Here is a 20,452-nt window from a genome sequence, read left to right as displayed (position 1 = left end):
CAGCAGTGTTATCGCAAAGAAATGTGACTGCTGTGTTCCTTCTGCGAATGTGTGCGAAGCATGAATTGTCCAAAGTCCTAAAACAGTAACCAAAAGTCTCACTGAGAATTTATATCATTATAAATCGCACATGAAAATCAGTAAACAAGCCAGCTTTTTGTGCTTTGACCCTCAAGTCTTGGTGATTTCTGTGGCTCACATTTTCAACATTTCTGTTTTGCCACTTGTAACAGGGTCTCTGTTATGGCAGTTAATGTTAAAAGTTAGCTCAGTGTGTTTTTCCTGTGTGCCCAAATGTGTGTGCATTTCTGTTGAGCGTTTGTGTATTTGTCTGTGTGCGTGTGTGACTATGTGCAAGCGGATGAGAGAGCGAGATAAGAAGGAGATGAAGAGTCGTTCAGAAGAGCTTTCTCACTCAGAGGCGTCCCCATCTGTTCGTCTGGGCCTAATTGTTCCTGGGTGCGAAGACACACACACACACACACATTAAAAAAAAAAGGAGGGAAAGCAACTGTACTCGTCCCCCTGTCCCAGAGTTATTTCTGTAACATTAAAAGAGCGCCACCAGCATGCTCCAGATTATTGCCATGTAAATAATGGCACTTGGCTCGATTCCCCGCTAATGAATGTCATTTACTTTTTTAAACGAGGATTAATTATCGACAGAGGACCTCTCTCTCTCCTCCCACGGGGGAGCTCTTTGCAATTAGCTGCCAAAAGATGGCCGCTAATATTTATGTTTTTTTAAATACATCTATACGTACGCACATGTGCATATGTTCCTGTGGCATGGTGAATAACCTCCTAATTAGCGGCCTGCTTAATTCTGTGAGAGACTGCTGAGAGAGACCACTGATGAGGAAGAGGTAAAGTGACCCATGTCGGCTTAATGTCCTTTCCTCAGTTGCGTATGTGGGTTTTTGTTGGACGCTGGTGCTGGACATTGTTGTGAAACTAGGGTAAAAGAGAGAGTGGTGCTGCTTTGGAGCCAGCCTCCCGGTTGCAAAATAACGCAGGGAAAACAAACACGGCCCTCAAATTAGATTTCCCAAAACATAGCATTCCCTCTCATTTTACACACCACAGTGGCCAGCGGACGAGAATAGACTAACCCGTGAAATCCGCTTCAGTTTCAGAATGGCACAGTCGCTGGAACACTTGATAAACGAAGGCCCTCTGGATCTATCAAATAGCGCTGCTTTCTTCAAAATACAAGATCTTAATTCTTACCTAATTTGCCAGTGCAAAGGCAATGTCAATGTGCTATCATGGCTGGGTATAGTTAAAAAACTTTTTCCCCTTACTCTCTCTGTCTTTAACTCTTCTGTCAAATCCACCTCTTCGTTCCTCACTGCTTCCTGCCCATACGCTCCCACACTTCTTTTTCCCCCCGTACACCAAGCTGCCTCTCTGTGCGTGGGCTGCTAGAGCTAATGCACTTAACCTAACTGAAGGAGAAGATGAGACTGATGGGTAGGTCTGTCAGCAGTGACACTGCATGAGGTGTAGGCCGCCTTCTGAGCACAGACATTAAAATGCCACACAGCTAAAAGGGTTAAATTTCTTTATAATGTTTGGTTTTATACTTCTAACTTGTGAATTGTTTTTTTTACCATCAGACCACGTAAGACTGTTTGTGTCAAGGCAAACTTTTTTGCCAGTCTCTAACTCTTAACTTTTCAGCCATTTTGGCAGTTATTTAAAGCCCCTATCTAAATGAGCAGGGAGAAAGCTATAACTTCAGTGTCAAAGGTCAGTGGCACCAAGAAAAAGTGTTTCAGCTCAATACAAACTCCATGCTAATTCATATTATGGACACAGGCAACTAAAGTAAAGTTTATGTAAAAAGTACATTTATTTACATGTTTACTGACAAAGCAAATAGGTCTGGCTGCCACTACACAGCTGAAATACTCCTGAACCTCAATTATGTACATGCATGATTGGCTAATATGTCTTTGTGTATGCCTAATATTCCAGGTAAGTGGACAGTTGTTTTTTTTTTGTCAGTTGGAGAAATGTCTCATCACTCATCCAAGTGTCAGCTAACGGCAGGTTTCCACTGCCTTATAAACTGTACAGTTGCATAACGACTGAAACTAGTGCCATTGCCTAACAACGTCATTCAAATGAGTGATGAAACGCTTGTTCCACTGAAAACACCACATCCAGATGAACAGAATCAATTTCTGGAAGTGGGTAATGTGTTTCCTTACTCTCATAGATTCTGAATTTTTTTGAGTGTAGCATCCCTTCCTTGTATAAGTTATCTGGCTTTTCCAGATCAGCTCAAAACAAACCTTGCAATTGCACCACATGCACCACAGTGTTTTTCAGGAGTGGATCTGTGCTCCACATTACTTAAAGTACTGCCTGTATATCTAAAATAGGGCTTGTATGTCTAGTTTGTACCGAGGTCACGTCAAGTGTGCATAAGGAAAGAAGGAAGTGAGACACAGTAACGGTCTAGAGGTTTGTCATGTCAAGACTTGTCAATTGAATGTGATACAACCAGTATTAACTACTAGCTGACAAGTGGTAAGACTTAAAAACATGCAATGGAAACCAGAGATGATGAATGTTCGCCTTCAAAACAAAAATTTTTGTGTCACTCTTTAGTAAGTGTTTGCAGTGTCTTCCATGCAAATTACAGGAAACAGCAGCAATCTGGCATCAACCTCCTTTGGAGTGCTGGTAAACAGTCAGGGAATTTCCCTAATGATTGGAGGTTACCTGGAGGTCACTGAACTGTTTGCTTGAAGCCTACGTCCACACGTACCCGGGTAATTTTGAAAACACGGGTACGTGTGGACGTAGCCTTAATCACTTGACCCTGCACTGTCACACATCCAAAATAGCAGACAAGTTAACAAGGGTAGCGGTCACATGACTACAAAACCAGGATAGAGAATTTTTAAAAGACCCCGTTTAGACGAAGTGCTCCCCAAGCCTGGACCTAAGCTGCGTCTGCGACGCGACGTCAGAGGCACGCACCTGATATATTTTAGGGGTGAGTCAGCACGAGGCCAGTCGAAGTGAGAGCTGCCACGCTAAAGGGGGTTTATGTGTCAGACTTGCCCACTGAGACAGAGGTTATGATAATAGATAACTGTGAGAAAGCCTTGGATGGATGGAGTCTAGCAGAGGTGGCAGTTACTATACCGTGGGCTATAGTCATCCCCCCCATTCGGCTCCGTGTTTTATAGCTAGATTCTGTTGCTGCTCTCTGGCTCACCTCTCAGTGTGAAATGAGCAAGTCTCGACTATCGTCCTCAGTCCGCCAGTCGAGCTCACAGTTACACACGAGCACTGCCAAGAATGGTGTTTCTGCCTGTGTCTAAACATGTGGAGCTGTATGATCTGCTGAGTGGGTCATTTGACATGTGTGCTCGGGGAAATGTTTGTGTGTACATTTAAGTATCTGCTCATGAACTTTAAAATGGATGGGCTTTTGGTTCGTACATGTTTACACTTACAGTAACATTAGGAGAGAGAGCGCTCCTAAATAATAAAATTAAGAAGTACGACATTCTTGCATCGGCACTGTTTTTCCTCCTCCTTCTCTGTCGTTTCATTGGCCCCTCTCCTCACTTTCTTTCTATCTTTCTGTCAGCAGGAGGGTGAGGGGCTTGCTCCAGGCTGCAGCAGGTTTAGCTGATTCTGAGGAGTGCGAGAATAATTTGGGATCTGCTCTGTTTCATCATCTGCTGCTGTCAGAAGTTTGTTTCTGAAGCAGGAGCCTGAACATTTGCTTCCTCGGATGATGTGTCACAAGTGGCACTTTGTTGAGCAGTTGTGTTTGTCTTTGGCAGGTTTTACATGGTGGAGCACGAGTGCAGATTGTGCAGCGACCAATCGTGCTTTCTGTTCAACATAAATCAGGGCTTTGTCAGAACTTGTGTTCTTGTTGTACAGTGTTTGATTTACATTTGCATTTATAAGTTCGTACAGCTCCACCAAAGATAAACGCCTACATAAATTTCCCCTTTTATTCCCCTTTTATTTTTTGTTATAGGATATATTCAGAAAAAAACAGGCTCAATATTGTTGCAGTGTTGTTCTCAATGTTGTCAAAATACAGACATACAGGAAGCGTTATCAGGTGAGTCAGGCTTATGGAAGGTTAAATGAAGTATTTTTCTTAGGATGCAGTAAAGATCAGTGGTATGATTTCACCTGCTAGTCATTCAGTAAATCTTCTATCCAGGTTTTCTTTGGATTTGAAACACATTTGGCATAAAACTGATTGTTGCTGCTGTGAGTTGAACAGGCTTTTATCCTGTGTACCTCTGTAGTTCAAAGGAGAATCTGTGGAAGTGGATGTTAAGCAGTCTGAAATGTTTTTAAAGTGCACATGTGCATGAAGTGTAAGTGAATAAATAGATAAACAACCACAAGACTTTGCAGACCGAGTCCCCCTGGCTGTTGGCCAAACAGGTAATTCCTGCGGCATAGTTTTGGAAGGGCCACAGCAAGCCAAGCCTGCCTCAGCAGTCAGACTGTCTGCACATTTCTGTTGCTGATGGCATACCAGGGGCGCCATTTTCCTCTCTGAGACAGACAAGCCAGAGGATCTGATTGGCCTTCCGCCAATGCACACTCACAAAGACTCCTTTGACAGCAGGTCAGTCGGTTAACCAACCAGTAGGCAGAGGGATAAGACAAAAAAAAATCCTCACCCTCTTCACTCCTAAGCTTCATGATTAAAGGGTTCTTAAAGCTAAAAAAGGGGGTGCATCCTAGTCTTCTCAAAAATGCACAAGTAGTGCATATTTTCAGGTTTATTTGTGGTTTTGTATACCTTTACATTTCATCGTGGCAAGTGTTTGCTGCCACCACAGACGTGGATCTGAGTGTGTGCTTAGAATTCATGCGTAAATATTGACGTGTGCTTGTATGTTTTGTGTGCGGGCTTAAATCCTTGTGGCCAGGCTGGCATGAGCATACCATAAATACGCTGAACAAACATCTGCTGTTATTCTTCCCCCTTAGCCACCTGATATTAGCTAATAAAGGCAACGATATCAAATCCAGTTCACGATCATGCAACAGTATTTTTTGTAAACGAAATATTTCTGAGATGGTAAATATTAGAAATGTTTAAGGCCAAACTTCATTATAAATTAGCGCTAAGCCTGTGCTCCATGATTAGCTCGTCGTGGTTATGATGTCAGCGGAGCCTCACATCTTATATTTTCATCATAAAGCTGTGTAGGAGCTGACGCACTACCTTAAATAGCTGTTGATGTTCTCCTGTGCGCTCATTATCTCTCCAGTCCAGGCTTTGCTTCTCCGCTTTCTCCTGCCGCCCATCTCCTCCCCTGTGTATCGGCCGCTTTGCATACGACTGATGTTTAAATGCTGCATTGTTAACTGACGTGGGGTAGCCCTTTGCTGACCCGGGAGGTATTTGCTCGTTTGATCATGGGGCAGCAGTTTTAATGTATCGAAGCAGCGCCGCTCCGTAAAGCCCCTAGTATAAGTAGAGACAGAGGGCGAAGGCAGGGCGAGGGATCCGTTGGTTGCAGGCCTGACAGTACAGAAGGAAGGTGATTATTAGAATATCTGTTGGTCAGCAAGGCCAAAGGGAACGCTGCTGACCCTGCATTTCCTGGTTATGCTGTGCTGGTGGGTGTTGGTATTTCGAGGGGTTTTTTGGGGGGGAGGGGGGGGCATTGCGAGTTTTGTGGCAAAGATGGAGAACAGGACTCCATTGATGAACAGATTCAATATTTCCATCATAGTGTGTGTGTGTGGTTTTTTTCTTTATAACACTTTAAATATTTGCATACAAGGCCTTCTTCTGATGTTTATTTCTTATGCTCTATCTGTACGAGATGCTACACTCTTTACACTTTTTTTTTATTTCCACACTATTTATTTTGTGCAGAACTGTGGTTGCCTTTAACATCCAGCCATTGATTTACTTCCCACAGTTATTTCTGCTCTTAGTTTGTCATAAAGACTAGACAAAGATAACTGAAAGGCCTCAGTGTCAGTGAAAACCACGTTGCCTTTTACATATGGGTCTCTGGATACAGAACTCTCACTTCACCAGCTGACAACACAAGAGAAAGAAGTGTTGAGAAAGAGGGAAAAAACAATGACACAAACAGAGTACAAGTTTGTGTTTGCACCCTGGGACCTGTGTATCAAGACCCTGGCTGCACTGAAGCTAACCGGAGGCTGGCCCCTCAAAGGAAAATATTGAACACCCATACACCCTTCTTGCCTTTTTCTTACCATTCTTTGCCCTCCCTCCCCCCCTGCTTTCATTCTCTGCTTTTCTTTTGGGCTTATTTCTTGTAGGGTGTCTTTCAGAGTGGCAGTGACCATAGATACCAGGAGGGGAAAAAAACCTGTGGAGAGGAAAAAAAGAGAAAGAAAGACACTTTGTTCAACTTGATGATTAATATTTGATGGACAGTTCCCTCATGAATTTCCCATAGCATTCCATAGTGGACTTGTGATGTGCAGAAGGCTGCGAATGGAGATTGTTTGACTCGATGCACAGCTCATCATCAGCATTAAGTGGCCTTTCCACTTTTCCATAAACAAACAAGAAATACAAAAACTAAACGAAAATGTATCTCCGAGTGTTGGAAAATCAGCTAATTTTTTTGTCCCCAAGATTGAGCATGCGATTGTGTTTCTAAGCTCGTTTGACACCGTTTTCTAAAAAAAGAGTTCCCTTTAAATTCCCTTCAGAAATATAATGTTAAAAAGCTTCAGATTACCTCCCTCCCTCTATATCTGTGTCAAGCAGTGTGTATCCTCATGAGATCTCACAACTGGATTCAGTAAATATGGATTGCCTCTTTTATTTCCAAACGTCCCAAAGCAACCCAGATGCCCCTTGACTTTTGAACCGCGGTTCACAGAAAAGCAGAGGTGAAGCAGCAATCTGCATCTCTCATGGTGCCTCACGCCCACATTGTTTCTGAGACTGAGAGCGATACCACATGAGTTTACCTCCAACGGTGAAAAAAACCAGAAAAATAAAGAATTTGAAGGAGAATTCTTAGTCGATTAACTCGGGCTGTCATCATCCGCCCCTAAAAGTTCGTCTTCTCTTTCTGTTTCCCCCTATCATTTCCCAGTTTCTTCTCTTTTTTTTTTTTATAGAAGATTGACCCTGCATGGCTGCAAGTCTTGATTAGCAGGGCTTCAGAGCCCAGAGTCTATTGATTGGGCCTCCAAAGCACTAAGCAAATGTAGCAAGAGAAACAAGTCAATAATGCTGTTACTGCAACAATCCCTGTCACACTAGTGGCTTCCCCCGCACACTCCAAATAGTTATTTTTCATGGGTTGGTGGTGAAGCACGCAATTATGAGAAAATCAGTGTCACTAAAAATTCTGGTTGTCCGCACTTTCTCGTCTTCTCCTTCTGTCTCCGTTTGAGTCTCTCTATAAACTTTTGTCTGTTCTGTCCGTTCGGGATATCGCTTTGCTTTTGTCTGTGACTTCATTCATGTAAAGACTGCTACACGAGTTTATTTTAATCCATTACTTGACTTCCCTTTCTCACATCTCCCAGGTCACTACCACCTCTATGTCTCTCTCAGCTTAGACATGGAGACCAGGGAAGCTAGTTTGCAAATTTAATGGAGCAGCATGGATTATTTAGACTGACTAAAGCCTCCCTTGTAGTGTCAAATAGGGGGTTGTGGGATGACATTAAACCCCTACTTTCTCTGTCTCCTTTTCTTTCTGGCTGCTGCCTTCTGGTTAAAGTGATCTGTACCTGCATGTCCAAACAACTCAAACCTGATGGTTCACATATTCTTTAATTGTTGTGTGTTATTTTACAGCAGTTTTCCAGACGCCCTCCTGTAGTTTTCAGATGTTTTACTCAACACTGCCTTGATGGGCAAGCATGTGCAACATTACTGTTGGCGGAGGGTTTTTGCACGCATGCATGTAGAGTCTGACACTGCGAACCTCTGCTTGCTCAGTTCTTTCATACCTGCAGGGTAGAGAAGGAGCCAGAGTGGCCTTAGGGTCAAAAGGTCAAGTTCAAGAAATGGCTCTTTCTCTCGTTCATCCGTGACTCTGAAATGAAATCCAGGCTTTGGCAGTCTGCTTTCGGCCCAAACTCACATGAAAACGTGACCTCTGACATTAAGATGCTAAGAGAAGTCACAGGTTCTTGTTGCTTTCTTTGCAATCAGGCTTGCTGCCGTCCTTAATAACTGGGATAGGTTGAAATAACTAAAAGTTCACTTTTCACTTTATTTACTAATTTCAGCCCAGTTCTTTAATCTATTCTCATAGAATGTGAATTTATTCTAGTATCCTTTAGTATAAGCCACTGCAAAGATATGTAGCTGCTTTAGCATGTGGACCACTCGTCACATTTTTATGCTTATAACTTGAGACAAGGAGACATAATAATAGAGATAATGATCCAAGCTGCATGTATAGAAACGAGCAGGCAGTACATGATTGCGACTTGGTCAGCCTTGGGTTTTTGTTTAGTGTTTTTTTACATTTGTGTTAGAAAAAGCCAGCCCGTGTGGGTGTGTGTACTTGTATGCTGTTTGTGTGCGTGCTAGTGGGCAGTATCACACCATCATCTGAATCAGCAGAGAGACAGGATGCAAAGCTAAACCACACGGGACTTGAAGCAAATATTTGGAGAGTTGATTTGAAACGGCAAACAAACAACATGCGGAGGAGCTTCCTCACCAGTTAATAAAAAAGACTCAGACATAAACACTAATATCCTCATAGTTTCTTTGGTTGGGAATCCTAAACAGACTTTTAGGTTGTATTTTGAGTGAAATGCAGTTGACGGCACCTCACGACTTGAAGCTGTCGGGACAAGTTCTTGTAAAGATAAGAGCCCTGATTTTGATATGTTTAAAAAAAAATGCAGAGATAAGGAGATACTGGTTTTTGTTTTTTTTTTCTTCCGCAAGTTATCATAGCTCTGAATTACTGCTATAAACTCTGAAAATAGTTAGGTAGTAGGTCGGATTTCTCAGCATCAGCGTTGGTGTTACGTGTCAGGCCGTGGATGTATTACTCAGCTTCAGTGTTTTTTTTTTTCTGCAAAAGTAACAGGTTACGCTGGGAAAAAAATGAAAGTGAGCAGTTGTTCTCAAATGATTTATGTGCTTTAATGACATTTCAATACTGAACAAACAATAAAAATTTATGGACACCATAGTTTTGGAGGCCTGCAGCTCTAATGGCTAATGTTATGCCCTTTTTCATAGGGGCCAGTAATCGGATCTGCAGCTGGCCCCTGGCCTTCACAGAATGTATACAAGGGGGATTTTTGTGTTTTGGGAAATCTTAGCAGAAAGAAGAAATAGTGAGAAATGTGGGGATATCACATCCATATCTTCTGCAATCTCCAAAAATACTTGCTGAATAAATAAAATATTTATTTTTTCATAATTAAAATGCAGACACGCGTTACTCTGCAAAGGTTTCAGCCACTGGACGTAGTCTGTGGAGGCTTCTAAAGCAGTGAGAAGATTCCTTTATTTAAAGCCTGAACCATGAAATTATTGACATTAAATTCTAATTTTGAGAAACTGGAGTTGATTGAACCTTATTAACCTTATTGAACCTTCTGACAAATTACCAAAAAAAGGAGATAGATATAAATTTGCATTTATGAGTTTTAATTTGTATATTTTTTGTTACAAGCAGCAGGAAATGTAAACCTCTCAAAAACTCATGTATCACATATGATCCACTTGTATTACATTTACACAAGAAATCATTTATTTTTATTACTTTTCTGTTCTTCCTGGGCAAATTTCACTTTCATTTGAGAACTCAAATTACAGTTTAGTAGTTTTCTTCTTTTATTGTTTTAAATGCCATTTATTGCTACCATGATGTTTATATCTCAGTCTTTTTCTTTTCGCTTCTAAGGCTATGTTCAGACCGAACCTAAAGTGACGTTTTTGCACGGTGAAATTGCGTTAGTAGTTTACGCAAAGACTGGTAATAACGCAAATACACACCCACGCGAGTTGGAAATGTCTCAACCTGGAGGCAAAATTTGCTCCACTTTGAAAGCTCGATTTGACTTCACTTCTGCAGAAAAAGATTGCTCGCAGAAAAGTGAGTAGAATAGTTTGACTTCCTGCTAAGTTCTAAAAATATGTTATTAATCGATTCCAGCTGTCGGGTTTACTTTAGAAGCAAGTATTTCTCTCGTTGGTTATTTGGGGTAAATATGCAGCATGTGGGCTACGAAATGGTCCAAAAACACTCCAGCGATTGAACACATACAAAAACCAAATTTGCCACTATGCTGCTCTGACAACCAGCTAGTTAAGATGAGCCATTTTCCATATTAATCAAGTAATAAAAATACAGTTGTATGAGTCAGAAAACAAATGGCTCTGATTACGGCAGCCTTGTGGAGTATACATACACAGTTTGGAAATGTGGGCTGTCGGCGTCGTCCTGTTGACTATAAACCAGCGACTTCACAAACACACGGGGCAAAAGAAAAACAACTTGGACTTGGAAATTTGAGTTAAGAAAAAGTAGGTGAGGGGAAAATAAGCAATATAAGAACTGAATATGAGCAAGGGGACAAAAAAAAGAGGACACAGCGATAGAACAAAATAGAAGGAGGGGGAGGATGGAGACGAGAGCGGTAAGACAGAGGAGGGTGAGGGTTCGCGCAAGGGAATGATCTGTGTATGTTTGGAGCTCAGAAAAGCCACCTGTACATCACAACCGGATGAGGAGAAGCTGTAGCAGCTACCCGAGATTGCTGCCGGCAAAAGAAGTTCTTAAAAATTCCAGACACAGTTGCAATATACTCTCTCTTCCTCTTCTCACCCACTCTGTGTCTTTCCCATTTCCCTCTCCATCTCCCTCATTTCTCTCGATCCTCTTTTTCATCTTCCCCACACTCACATACTCTTGCATACTCGCCTCCCACTCTAAATTTACTCCTTCTTTCTCCCTCCCTCCTCTTTTCTTCCTCCTTCTCTCTCCTTCAGTCGTTTTCTGCCCTCCCTTTCTTCCATCTTGCACCATTTTTTTTTCAGGAGAGAACTGGGTCCCAGTGTAGGCTGCTGCTGGCCAGGGTTGTTAGCCACCAAATAAAAAATGGATGAACTTCTAGGGCCCCGGTGCTGTTCTCCTGCATCTAGTTGGTGGAAAGAGAGGGAGTAAATTGGAGACGGAGAAAGGGAGAGAGAGAGAGAATCAGGCTGACATGAAATACCTTGCTCAGAAGACGTCTTCCAGAAACCTGACCGTCTTTAATGTCAGTTTTTTCTCAGTTGAGGGGAAAAAAATTGTTTTTGTTAGTACAGGTCAAAAAAAGGTCTGCAGCTCTTTCGGGGATCGATGATCTCAACAAATAAATATATTTATATAAACTGTGAAACTTGTTACATTATAAGTGAAAATCTCTCAGTTTGTGAATTATATGCTGTTTTCCTTTGATTTAGATTTAAATTACATTGAACGTCTCTCAGGTTTGGATGGCTGACTGGATGAAATGAGGCATTTGAAGACATAATTTTTTTAAATCTAGGCTGTTCATGCTAATGCGCTTATCTTTACAGTTCAGTGAGCATTTGAGTGTTAAGGTGTGGAGCAAGTTCCTAAATATTGTTTCTGTTTTTAAGTAATGTCAGTAAACAGCTTCCAGTTAGGAGCAAACTCCAGCTGTGCGTGCTTATTTCTAATAATCAGCATGTCTCTCAGACACCCCCGTGGGGGTGATAGGCTAAACATACGTGGTGGGATCAGATCTCTCCAACAAGCAGGTCAGCTTATCCCCGCACAGCAACGTGAACCTGATCCAGGTGTTCTGACTTGTTCCTCCTCATCTCATTTGCGATTGAAACATTGCACGTTTTTCCCGCCTTCTCTCAACCTATATTGTTTGCAGGCCAGGCTCAACCTTTTGTTTTTGTCGTGTGTGTGTGTGTGTGTGTGTGTGTGTGTGTGTGTGTGTGTGTGTGTGTGTGTGTGTGTGTGTGTGTGTGTGTGTGTGTGTGTGTGTGTGTGTGTGATGTGGCCGGTTTAAGTTTGAGCCCCAGACCGAGAGCAGCTGTGTGTATGTGTGTGTGAGCAAGCGTGTGTGCCTCCACAATGAAACATTTATTCGTATTAGTTTGTGATAACAAGTCGAGGCATTACTTAGGACTTACCCCCACCAGCATTTCACCTCCGTGTCCATCACTCAAACCATTTGTGAACACATTGATCCTTCCCCCCCCCCCCCCCTCTCCCCCCTCTCCCATGCTGTATATTCCCAGGGTTTGGAAGGAGAGCCAGAATGGCTCAGACAGCAATTGATTTTTATTTTATTGGTCTACTAGTGGAAAGAGGTGGGATAGGGGAGGGCCTGAGAGATGCAACTCCGCAGCTAAGTTTGCTCTTAGTGGGCTGTGTGTGTGTGTGTGTGTGTGTGTGTGTGTCTCTCCAGGTGGGATGGGCCTATCCGCTTATGTCTGTCTCACAGAGAATGTTTTTGTTTTGGGGTAGGGGCTGTTGTCTTTCCGTCTGTCTGAAGGTTGTGTGTGTGTGTGTGTGTGTGTGTGTGTGTGTGTGTGTGTGTGTGTGTGTGTGTGTGTGTGTGTGTGTGTGTTCATGTCCAGCCACCTCTGTGAGCCATCAAAAGCTGCATGTCTGTGTTCACATGTGTCAGACACACACACACACATGCGTGTGTCATTTAAGGTATTGGGGGAATCTGAGGTGCTGATGGAGCTGGCACTAGGGACTTGGACCTCAACACACACACACACTCTCTCTCTCACACACGCACACACACACACACACACACACACACACACATAGCTGAGGTGTATCCCGGTGCTCATTAAAGCTGGTAATAAGGCTGTGCTGCTGGAAAAGGAGGGGAAAAAACAGGGAAAGGAAGAGAGGGAGGGAGGAAGAGGGTGGGAAGGGAGAAAAAGGAAAAAAAAAAAAAAGGGAGATTTTAAATTTTAATAACACTGGTACGATTTTGTAAATCTTTCCTGACAGAAAAGTCCTCATTATTTTCATCTGTCTCCGAGGAGCCTCTCCAGCTTTGCCTCCCCGGGTAAACGGACCTTTCGCGCTCTCCCTCTTTCTCCTCTTTCTCTCCACCTCTCTATTGCTTTTTCCACACTTTCTGTCTTTCAGCTGCTTTGTTGTCTGTTTCCGATCTTTGTGACTCTCTCTCTCTCTCTCTGAATATTTCAGCCTCTCTTAGATTAGTGCTGTAAATCTGTTTATTTCCTTTTAGTAAGGTGTTAGCTGACTGGCTGTCTGCGATGAAGGAACATAAGGAGCCAATAGCATTTCCAGTACTATGTGCTGTGATTGGCTGACATTTTAGTTAGAGTTACTGTTGGTCTGTTTTCGTGAGAGTGTTTCTTTTTTCCCCCCCACCGTACCGGGGCACCGACACAGGAAAATACTTGAGGATCATAGTATCAGGTATCAAACTCACTGTGTGTAGGAGTGTGCATATGTGGGTCAGCAGATACACCCTTGTACCTGCGGTCTTTGCGTCACTCACACATCCCCAAATCCTTCCCTCCACTTACACGCGCACACACACACACACACACACTCCTAGCCCCCCTCCACCTCTATGTCAAGTGTCAAAACTGGAGGATGGATCCGGTTTGATAAGTTCTGTTCTGTCTGGCCACGTGTCAGGGCGGGATCAACTATATAGCAGAGGAAAACCATGTTCTTCACTCTCCTACCTCCCAGTTTTGGGGATTTTTTTTTTTACTTCTCTTTTTTGGGAGTATTGGGGTGTGGATATTTTTAGGGTAGGTTTTATTGTAGTTGTTTCTGGTAGCTTTAGTACCTTATTTGACTTGTTAGCTTATTATAAAAGGAAAAAAAACCAAAGAAAAAAATAGTTTGACGTATGAAATTTCATCAGTTTGTGTGGTTTTGTTTCAAATGGATGAAGAATAATTTCCCCATCCTCTGTAAAATGTAACCAAGTAGTCATTTTCCAGCCTTCTTAGGTCTGCAGTGGTTAAAAGAGTGTGATGGCTGACTTTCATGTCCCACTGCTCATATGTCAGTGGGGAAAACTGTGGCTCTTTACAGTGTCACAGACACTATTTTTCAAACAGTTTTCAACATCAGTGAAGTGATTTATGACGGCACCTCCACACACTAATTCCTCCAATCTGTCTAGCTAGATCTGTGTGTATGTGTGTGTGTGTGCGGCCCCCCTTCAGGTCATCTGGTCTAAATTGACCTTTGGTCGTAAGCTTTGCAGGATCTTCTCGGTCTGTGTGAACTATTGCAAGCATTAAAGTAAAGATGTACTGTTTATGGCTCCCCCTCCAAGTTTCTGATTGGCTGCCTCTTGCAAACAGAAGCACCTGAGGTTAAAATATTGGGAATATCCCTGCTCTATGACATCAGAAAGATTTGAGTGGAAAAAAACTTGCCTAAAACCAAATATTGAGAGCAGTGTGATGCCCGAGCTTTTAGCTTTCACATGTGCTGACCTAATTATTTGAAACTTTGACCATGTTTCATATAAGCGTGCACTATTTCATTAGTGTGTGTGTGTGTGTGTGTGTGTGTGTGTGTGTGTGTGTGTGTGTGTGTGTGTGTGTGTGTGTGTGTGTGTGTGTCAGAAAAAGAGGAAAAAGCATTAACATTTTTGGACGGGCCACTCCTAAAATTTATATCCATCTTCTCTTTAAAGGTTGGAGTTGCCATATGTGCTGCTTTACATTTATACTTCCAAGACACGTTTTGTTAGATTGGTGCACAGAGGATCAGTTAAGGTCAAAATAATGCATTTTTAAAAAAAAGATGTGTCCCCAGAGGGGGGAGGGAAAAAAACTTCTTAAACCGCAGCACTGTCATATTCCTTACTGCTTTGAACATTTAAGTGTTTGAAGTTATTCCACGTTGTTTGCTACCAAATCAGACTCCTTTAATAAATGCCGTTTTAACAGAATTGAACCCCCCTCCACGAGGCTAAAACTAACTTTATGTTCATTTCTCCACTGCAAGCCTCTACTAGCCCCCCCCCCCCTCCCTTTTTTTTCTTCTTTTCACCCCAGCTGAAAAATTAGCACAACACAAAGCGAGCTGGCTTCTTCTAACACACTGCCACAGATACACACACACACACACACACACACACACACACACACACACACACACACACACACACACACACACACACACACAAGCGCCTCCTCTGGGTATTTGACTGGGATAAATAATCATTGTAAATAATGAATGTCAATTAATAGGGGGAGACGTGTCCTTGCTAAGCATGCTCTGATTAGTGTTTCACTGGGATCTCTTCCCCCAGCTGGCTTCAGCCAATCATGTCAGCCTCATCCAAAACACCAGAATAAAACTGGCCTATCACAACATATGATATCATCTAATACTGCCTCAGCTTATAGGCATATGGCAAATATAGTATTATCTGTCACTATTCTTTTTACAATTTTTTTTTACCTCAGCAGTGAGGTAAAAAAATGCCACGTGTGTGTGGGGTGGGGGAGGGATACCATAGCTGTTGCTTATGTTGTTCGGGACATGGTTTGCTATAAACAATATGACAGTGTCATAATAATGTATGCATTTATTCAAGGATAAACTGTCTACTTATAAAGCAGTGCTGCTTACACACAGTAGTTGTAATGAGCTCTCTGGTGTTAGCGAGAGCATTACAGCATGTCAGAGAAGTGTCCTATTACTGGAAAGAAGTTCATGGCGATTGGTTATATATTGTTTTTAGTTTGTAACAGTATCCTCTGAATCTCATATAAAGCAGTTGATAAAATTTGTTGTTATGCGGCCGAGAGTCTTTTTGCAAAAGGAAATACAAAGATGTAAAGCATCAAAGCTTGTCTGTGGGATTTTTGTCATCCTTCCCTTCAATAGCTTCATCAGTTCTGCGCTTTAAGCTAAGCAAACGGTCGAGACTTTTGCCAGGCGGGCTGGTGGACCAGAGGGAGGCCGCGAGCTCGACTGGTGTGTCAGCTCAGACGTGGAGTTTAGAGGGTAGCTGGGTGACTGAGCAACCAGCCAGCGCCCTCCCCTCCCTCGGTGATAAATGGCCACAGCATGGGCTATTCATCTCCTGCTTAGAGAAGTGGACAGTGCCCCCCTGCTCGGCCTCTCCTCCACCCCTCCACATGTCAGCAAATGTGATAATTCTCTCATTTGTCAGGAGCAGTGGAGGGTTTGGAATCCGTGTGTGTGTGTCTGAGTGAGTGCATGTGTGCTGATGCAAACTCTGGAGAATTTGGGGGACACATGCTAGATAAGTTGCTCACTTACCAGATGCCTTGCTCTGCACATCTTCACTCCATTCCTCATCTGGTACTTTTGTGATTTTTTTATTTATTTATTTATTTATTTATTTTTTTTGGGGGGGGGGGGGTTCAAAGCCCCCACTCCCCCACACCAACTTTACTTCGGTCACAGTGGGAAAATTTAAATGAGCAAATGAGTGAGTCGTTTTATGGCAAATTCCATCAGTAATTCAGCGATTTTTTTTTTTTATTACCTTCAGGAAACTACTGAGCCACTTTTTCCACTTTATTGTGCAAATAAAGTTTAAGAGCCTGTCAGCTATTTGTGTGCGTGTGTGTATATGTTTGCATGTCATGCTTGTTTATAAGTGTGTTGGTCTCTTTTGCATTTGTATGTTCATGTCTGTACACAAATCAGCGTTGTTGTTTTTTACAGAGGGTACACATATGTAAGCAAATCACTCTTATCACGATTGTTTTATCCAGTCACGCTGTGGTTTTATGACGTGTGCCAGCGAGTGTATAGCGATTTAAAAACCAAGCGTTCAGACCTCATGGTAACAATTAAACAGGATCAGGCTCCAGTTGACTTTTCTCCGTAGACCCGCGAACCTTTTCCTAATCCTTCTCTGTTCTTTCTCTCTGCAGGATCATCCAGAATCGGGTCCTGGTCTTCATCCTCGGAGCCATCATCCTCCTCACCATCATCCTGGCCATCTATTTTAATGTGCGAGGCCACTGATCTCCCCTGTACGCACATGCATATATACACACACACACACTCCCTCCCCCTAAACGCAAATACACACACACTCTCTTGTGATTAATAGCGACAAAAGCGTTGTTCTGCTGTAATTAGGACAAATGGTCCCCATGAATCACTATTTCCAAAGCCTGACAGCAAGCTTTTTTTTTTTTTTTTTACCATTTCTCACTCCTTTTTTTTGTTTGCAGTTTCTTTCCCTTTTTTCTCCCGTTCTCCTTCTTCCCTTTTACTCTCTTTTTCTCTTTCACTTTCTTCTCCTTCCCCCCTCCTCCTCTGCCTGTCAGGCTCGTTCTTACATCTCCAGGGACTAGAACGGGGTGAGATGTTTTTATAATAGTTAATATTTTTCATGGTGTCGTCCTCAGCGTGGTTTGCAACCTGGTCATTTTTTTTCTTGTGTAACTTAATGGAGGGCTTTTTCTGTAGTGTAGGTGGGTTTGGTGTTATTCAGGGTGTGGGGATGCATGAAAGGCAGAGAGAAACCGAAGTTCTACACACATCTGTGGGTTTGCACGTGTGCATGCATGAGTGACAGTCATGGATGGGGGCCCGCACTGCGTTTCTTATTGACACCAACAGTAGGCACACATACTGTATTAGCTTCTGTAACTAAATGATTCAGCTGTTCTTCTCCCCACCAATCACCCTACCCCTGCACAGCTCAGAGGACAGTGCCTTCAGTTTAGATATGCTGTTCACACTCCTGCTTTAAAAGGCTCAGCAGAGCCCAAAATAGACAAGTGGCGCTGCCTTGAAAAGAGAGGATGCACGCAAAAAGGTTGAGGTTAGTTCAGCTTGTGTTCATTGAATCAAGGTGAAAGTATTTTGGGTTGTTTGTTTTTTTTTCATTATTAGGAGGAAACTGGTTGCAGTTTTTGTTTTCAGGAGCAAAAAAGTGGTTATTTTAGAGAATTTAGAGATTGAAGAATATTAAATAAAAATTGCTCTTTTAATGGATTTTAATGCAAAAGAGACCTGACCTCAGCCTCCGTGAGTACAGCACAGAAACAAAGAGAAATGCTTCAAATGACATTGTAACCACATCTGGGACATCAACCCTTCCCAAATACATACTACATTAACTGATTCCCAAATATAAGCGTCATACTGTATGTACTAACATTGAAATGGACATCATGTATAGTGTTTTTGCTCTTACTAAGTGACTCTCTTGCTATTTATTTATAAATGTAGAGTTTCCATTCAGATTTCTGTGTTGGAAGTGTATATTTTTGTGATGTTGAAATTATTCAGAATTAACATTAATCACATGTTTGTTTCTTCTTGATTTGTGGTGGTTCTCTGATGCAGACTGTACACCAGGACCAACTGAAATATGTGTATTTCTAGTCTTTCATCTTAAAGGCTTTTTTTTTTTCTTGATTTCTTTCTTCTATAAATGGATCTAGCTTGTTTAAAAATTTGTACTTTTTGTTCTTTATTTTCTATGTAATCTTCGGAGGTGTGAGATGGGACCCTTGTTTCTGTGTTTGTGATGATGTGATGCATCTGCAGGTGTTTGAAAAAAAGGCGTGCTTGAGTTTACCGGCGTTTAATTCTTCGGGGGGAAAGCCATTCTTTGGGGACGGCGTTTGAAAAATCTAAATTTAAGAGCATATTTGGATCATTTTTAATTTTATTTTTGTTTGGAGGGGGGGGGGGGCTAATGCTAATGCAAGCCACAAGCTCGCACACGCATGGAAACACACACTGGTGCGCGCGCGTATGTCTCTTGTGGTTGGTGTTCCCAGTGAGGGCATTTGCTATTCTGTTTCAGGGTCATAGTCTTCATTTTTGAAGATGCGGGGGAGTCCCCATCCCACCATCCCACCCCACCCTCCCCCACCCCGTGCTATCGTCCACCATTTCACAGGCCCTCACCAGCCGCGGCGCCGTGGTCTGCTTCAAAGCCTCAAATTAATGGCCAACAAAATAGTGTGTCTCTGACCGTCCCATGCGGGGCCGACCCACTAAGAGTTATCATTAAAGTGAAGCAATAATGAAAAAAACGAAGGAAGGAAGGAAAAAAGAAGAAGAAGAGCCGGGGAAGGAAGCGAACGAGGAAGCGCGGAGGTAGGGGGTGCTGAGGGGGGGGTTAAATCCCAGGCAGTTTGACAACAAACCTCATCTGGTAATGACCCTCAGTGATTGTGGTTTTACCCAGTCAGCGTGCACAGTGTGTGTCTGTGCGTGTCTGCATGTTCAGCCTACCTATGTGCTGATGTGCTCTCTCTGTCTCTCCTGCCCCCCTCCCTCCTTCTCTCTACCTCTCCTGCCACCTTTTCCTCCTCCTCCCTGTCCTCCCCTCCCTTCCCTCCCCTCCCAGCCTGTCAGATGAGCAGAGCGGTAGCTAGCGAGTGAGCGGTGGAAGGCAGCGTGGCGGCGGCTTCTATTTGAAGTTGTAATGGTGTCAAAAAGTCAGGGCTGACTGACAGACGTCAGTCCCACAGGGCCTCATTAAAAACAGACCCACTTGACAAGGAAATAATTGAGCGCCGGCGACAACTCGGGGGCCCCTCTGCGTTTTTAGATGTTTTTATTTTCTTTTCATTATTAGCGCCGAGCTATTATGTTCATTAAGAAATGGCATTAAAACAAGTTTTTTTCTTCTTCTTTTTTTTTTTAAAATACGGGCGAGGGAGGGAGCAGGGAAGGAAGACAGGATGCATGGAGGTGGGAGATAACGATTTGTTTAGAGCCCCGGTTCTGTTTTATTATTTAAACAGGAGCGCTGTCATGTGATACCTTGGCAGACGTTGGCTATCATCTCTCCCTTCTTTCTCCTTTCCTCCCTCTCTTTCTTTCCCCCCCTCCTTCTCTCCTCTGTACTCATCCCTTACTTTTCCCCAAGCTTTTATCTTCCCCTCCTCGGTCCGTCTCCATCTCTTTCTCCACCTGCTCTCTCTATCCCCTTTTCTTTCTCTCCCCGTTGAGCGGCGGGTGTCATTGGAATATGAACTAGATTATTCATCAGTGCCCCCACCACCCACTACCACCCCACGCCCCACTACCACTCCCTCCAATCGCTGATTTGGTTTTCGACAAGCGTCTCACCGCAGAAGGCTGAGGATGATAACTTGTCAAAAATAGGTTATATCTTATTCCAAGGGGCAACAATAGCAGCAGGTACAGACACCATGTAATATTTAATTTAGGCGGGTGGTAACCCTCCTTAAGTGACTGGAGCTGCGTCTTCCATACAAACGCCAGGAGAAAAGGAGGGGTGGGTGAGCAAGAGGGGAGAGCAATTAATTATTTGATGTCTGAAAAGTGATTTTTGAAGCTCTCGCTGCCTTCTCCTGTTTGCCAGGGGGGGAAAAAAGGGATCGAGTCTTTGGGTGTCCCGGTTCGCTTTCCACACACGTTCCTTATCTTGGTCGCCCCCCCGAGAGCCGAAACATTTCCACTCGTATCACGTTACATCCACATGATAATTGTTC

At 43.0% G+C, this 20,452-nt stretch overlaps 1 protein-coding gene across 3 annotated transcripts in view; it reads left to right on the top strand.

Moving 5' to 3' along the window:
• vti1a (vesicle transport through interaction with t-SNAREs 1A) overlaps positions 1 to 18,612 on the top strand; it is a 115,488-nt gene extending 96,876 nt beyond the window's left edge. For all 3 annotated transcript variants that reach the window (XM_085416552.1, XM_085416551.1, XM_085416553.1), the window contains one exon: positions 16,895 to 18,612. In XM_085416552.1, coding sequence (XP_085272678.1) covers positions 16,895 to 16,988 — 94 coding nt within the window. In that variant the 3' untranslated portion in view covers positions 16,989 to 18,612. The remainder of the gene's footprint in view (positions 1 to 16,894) is intronic.
• Positions 18,613 to 20,452: the final 1,840 nt, after the last annotated feature.

The sequence above is a fragment of the Rhamphochromis longiceps genome, linkage group LG8 (genome assembly GCF_057381845.1).
Source record: "Rhamphochromis longiceps isolate RC_006_pf linkage group LG8, R_longiceps_female_GT1.1, whole genome shotgun sequence".
NCBI lineage: Eukaryota > Metazoa > Chordata > Actinopteri > Cichliformes > Cichlidae > Rhamphochromis > Rhamphochromis longiceps.
This window is presented reverse-complemented; position numbering and strand designations above follow the sequence as displayed.